At 39.3% G+C, this 3,182-nt stretch overlaps 1 protein-coding gene across 2 annotated transcripts in view; it reads left to right on the top strand.

Moving 5' to 3' along the window:
• The window catches only part of vash2 (vasohibin 2), a 42,431-nt gene that overhangs the window by 1,778 nt on the left and 37,471 nt on the right, over positions 1–3,182 (top strand). For both annotated transcript variants that reach the window (XM_015403371.1, XM_015403372.1), the window contains exon 2: positions 1,647–2,050. In XM_015403371.1, coding sequence (XP_015258857.1) covers positions 1,736–2,050 — 315 coding nt within the window. In that variant the 5' untranslated portion in view covers positions 1,647–1,735. The remainder of the gene's footprint in view (positions 1–1,646; positions 2,051–3,182) is intronic.

The raw sequence follows: 3,182 nt of genomic DNA, 5'->3' as shown, positions 1-3,182 counted from the left end.
TAGTCTCAGAATTCTGACATAAGTCTTAGAATTCTGACTCTTCTCAGAATTCCGACTTTAGTCTCAGAATTCTGACTTTAGTGTAGGAATTCTGACTTTAGTCTTAGAATTCTGACTCTTTTCTCAGAATTCCGACTTTAGTCTCAGAATTCTGACTTTAGTCTGTGAATTCCAACTTTAGTCTCAGAATTCTAACTTAAGTCTTAGAATACTGCCTTTTTCCCGGAATCCAGACTTTTTTCTCGGAATTCGGACTTAAATCTCAGAATTCTGACTTTAATCTCGGAATTCTGACTTTAATCTCGGAATTCAGACTTTTTTCTCAGAATTCTGACTCCTCAGAACATTAAGATCCAAAATTCTGAGATTAAAGTCAGAATTCTGAGAAAAAAGTCAGAATTCTGATATTAAGGTAAAAATTCTGACTTTTTTCCCATATTAAAAAATCAGTAAACTTATTTTTCTTCAGTAGCCCTAATCCTCTTCCGTAATATCCTGCTTTACAAAATAACATTAATAATAATAATTTAAATGTTTTATCCACAATAATACTACGTGTTTCTTCCTAATAATCATAAAGCACGCAGTTCTTGAATAGCCGATCCATTTACTAGTGTAGTGTGGGTATTCCAAAGATGGTGATTTATTTCAAATGTTTTTATCTGTTGATTTTTAATAATTGCAGAATACAGAGAAAGGTCCAAACTCAGTTTTACAGAATACAACATAATCCTATTAACTGTTTATACAGAGATTTGGTATTGTGGTCAGTTTTTTTTCCTTTAAATCGTTTATTTCTTTAGGAGCTTTCAGACTCTCCATGATAAGAGTTAGCAACAAAAGCTAATTGTTAAAGAAGCTAGTTGTTGAGTGTCCTGAAAGGAAAGTTATGGAAAGTTGAGTGGAAGGAAAAAGTACACCAGCAACAGGATTATCTACAGCCCTAAAGAGATTTTGAAGTAATTTTTTATTTATTTACATTTTTTTCGGGTGGTCACAAAGTATGGATTGGAGCTGGAATCAAAGTATAAGAGGAGACTGTTTAGCAAAATGTGAGCAACATGTAGATTGATGGAGGAGGAGAAGTAAATGTTTAAATTGCAGGATGAAGGAGGTTGTTGTTGGTTTAAATTGCTGAATATATAAGGAAAAGGTGACATATTCAGACACTCAATAAAAGGAGTTTCTGTTTTTCTTACCTTTAGCAGTACTGTGTAACTTTTGGCCACTAGGGGCACTAGACCTGTAACTTCCATGTTTAACGCCTCTGAAACCACCTGACAGCCCTACACTGGCACAAAATTAAACAGAAATAAGACGGATCCAATCCTCTTTTATACTATATTCTAATTTATTGATTGGCACCTCCTTATGGGCCTTTTTTTAGCAGTAGAGGCAACATAAAGTAATTGACATAAGAATTTGGTTAAAAATAATAATGAGCAACACAAAGTTAAATGTTTTGTATTCTTATACCATATAAAGGAAAGTAGTAGAAAAAGAATAATTAAACACAGCTCAGGTCTAAGCTCTGAAGATAAGGCTCCACTCTGTTTCATCTCAGCTGCCTGCAAAGAGACGTCTGGAAGGAGAAAACAGTTTATCAGTCTGGATGTTTATTCTCACTGTGGGTCCTGTCTTGTCAGGTCTGCCTGCACAGGATCAGCATGGACTGCCTGAGCAGCAGGAGGAAGCTGCTATAGCTGGCTGGGAATAGGCCCCGCTCCCCGGGTCCATGACAGGACCCAACTCCCCAAGCCGGACCGGCACCTCCCCAGCCAAGCTCAGCAGGCACGGCCGGTCCAAGAGCACCAGCGCGCACTGTCTCCTGCGCTGCGGGACCCGGGAGGAATCCTCCACCTCTCCTCCCAACCATTCCCCCGAGGAGGAGGAAGAGGAGAAGGATGGGGGGGTTCTGTTCTACGTTAACCGGAGCGGTTTTCCCATTGAGAGCGTCACCTGGGAGAGGATGTGGTCCCATGTGGCTGCTGTGCACCCAGAGGGCCAGGAGATGGTGAACAGGATACGGAACGCTGCATACCTGCCAAAGGTAAGATAAGCTGGTCGTCCAGGTCATAGTCATCCCAAAAAGTTTAAAAACAATCCACTGGACTTACTTTCCCAGTTTGAAGACGTTTTGCTTCCCATCAAGAAATAAAGTCCAGTGGATCGTTTTTTTTTTCTTTTAACTGCCAGGCTGAGTTTACAGTTTGTTTTTGGTTTTGGGTCGTTTTCCGGCCCTGTGTTGGCTGCAAAACTTTTGATCAGAAATCCTATGATTTGGATATTTTACTTTTAGAAAATGAATGCAATGATCTTTAACTCCGTTTGTATGCATGTATTTGTTGTTGTTATCTGAACATCTACTCTGGATGAGTCTATGTCATGTGACAACGCTGAGATGTCAGGGATTCACAGAACTTCTTTCATTAGTAAAAAGCTCTTTATGAAGTTTTCTCCCTGGGCTTTTTTATGACTGTTTTTTTTTTCTACGAAGTAATCTGGAAGTCCTCTGGGAGGCATAAATGCTGCCGGGCTTTACTGCGACAAGATGGAGTCACTGGGCTTTTATTGAAACATTGAGTTAATCGTGTGTTGTTCTTCATCATACAGTATATGTGCACTTTGATGACTGAAATAAAGTGATGGAATGACGATTAGAGGTGATTTATTTTAGTACTATAATGTTTTTTGTGCTGGTATTTTGAAGTAGACATCCATATTTGCATTTACTTGTTTTTACATTCGTCTTCCTGACTTCAATTTTATTCTGTTCAGATTCCTCATCCAGAGTTTTACTAAAACAATTAAGGAAAAGAGCATTGCTTGTTAGCCTTAATTGGGTTAAGGCTCTGACTCTGGGGGTAGGGGCATGTACAACATAAACCGCAAGTTCGTGACTAGGGGTGGGTATTGGCAAAGAAGTCATGATTCGATTCGAATCCCGATTCACATGCCACGATGCGATTCTATCACGATGCATCACGATGCTTGAAATCTTGCGATGCATCGCGATGTGTTGCGATATTTTCACTGAACACTGTAGGAAAAGGATACAGCCCTTACCAGTGGCTGACTGGCTGTGTATGATCTGGATAGTGTCTTCAATTGATACATAACTGAAAGCAACTGAATTCATACATAGCTGTATTTATTGAAATGACTTTTGGAGGTGTTGCCAT

Source organism: Cyprinodon variegatus, unplaced genomic scaffold (assembly GCF_000732505.1).
Source record: "Cyprinodon variegatus isolate N-32 unplaced genomic scaffold, C_variegatus-1.0 Scaffold1485, whole genome shotgun sequence".
Lineage (NCBI taxonomy): Eukaryota > Metazoa > Chordata > Actinopteri > Cyprinodontiformes > Cyprinodontidae > Cyprinodon > Cyprinodon variegatus.
Note: the sequence above shows the minus strand (reverse complement) of the source record. Positions and strands in the feature narration are given on the sequence as shown.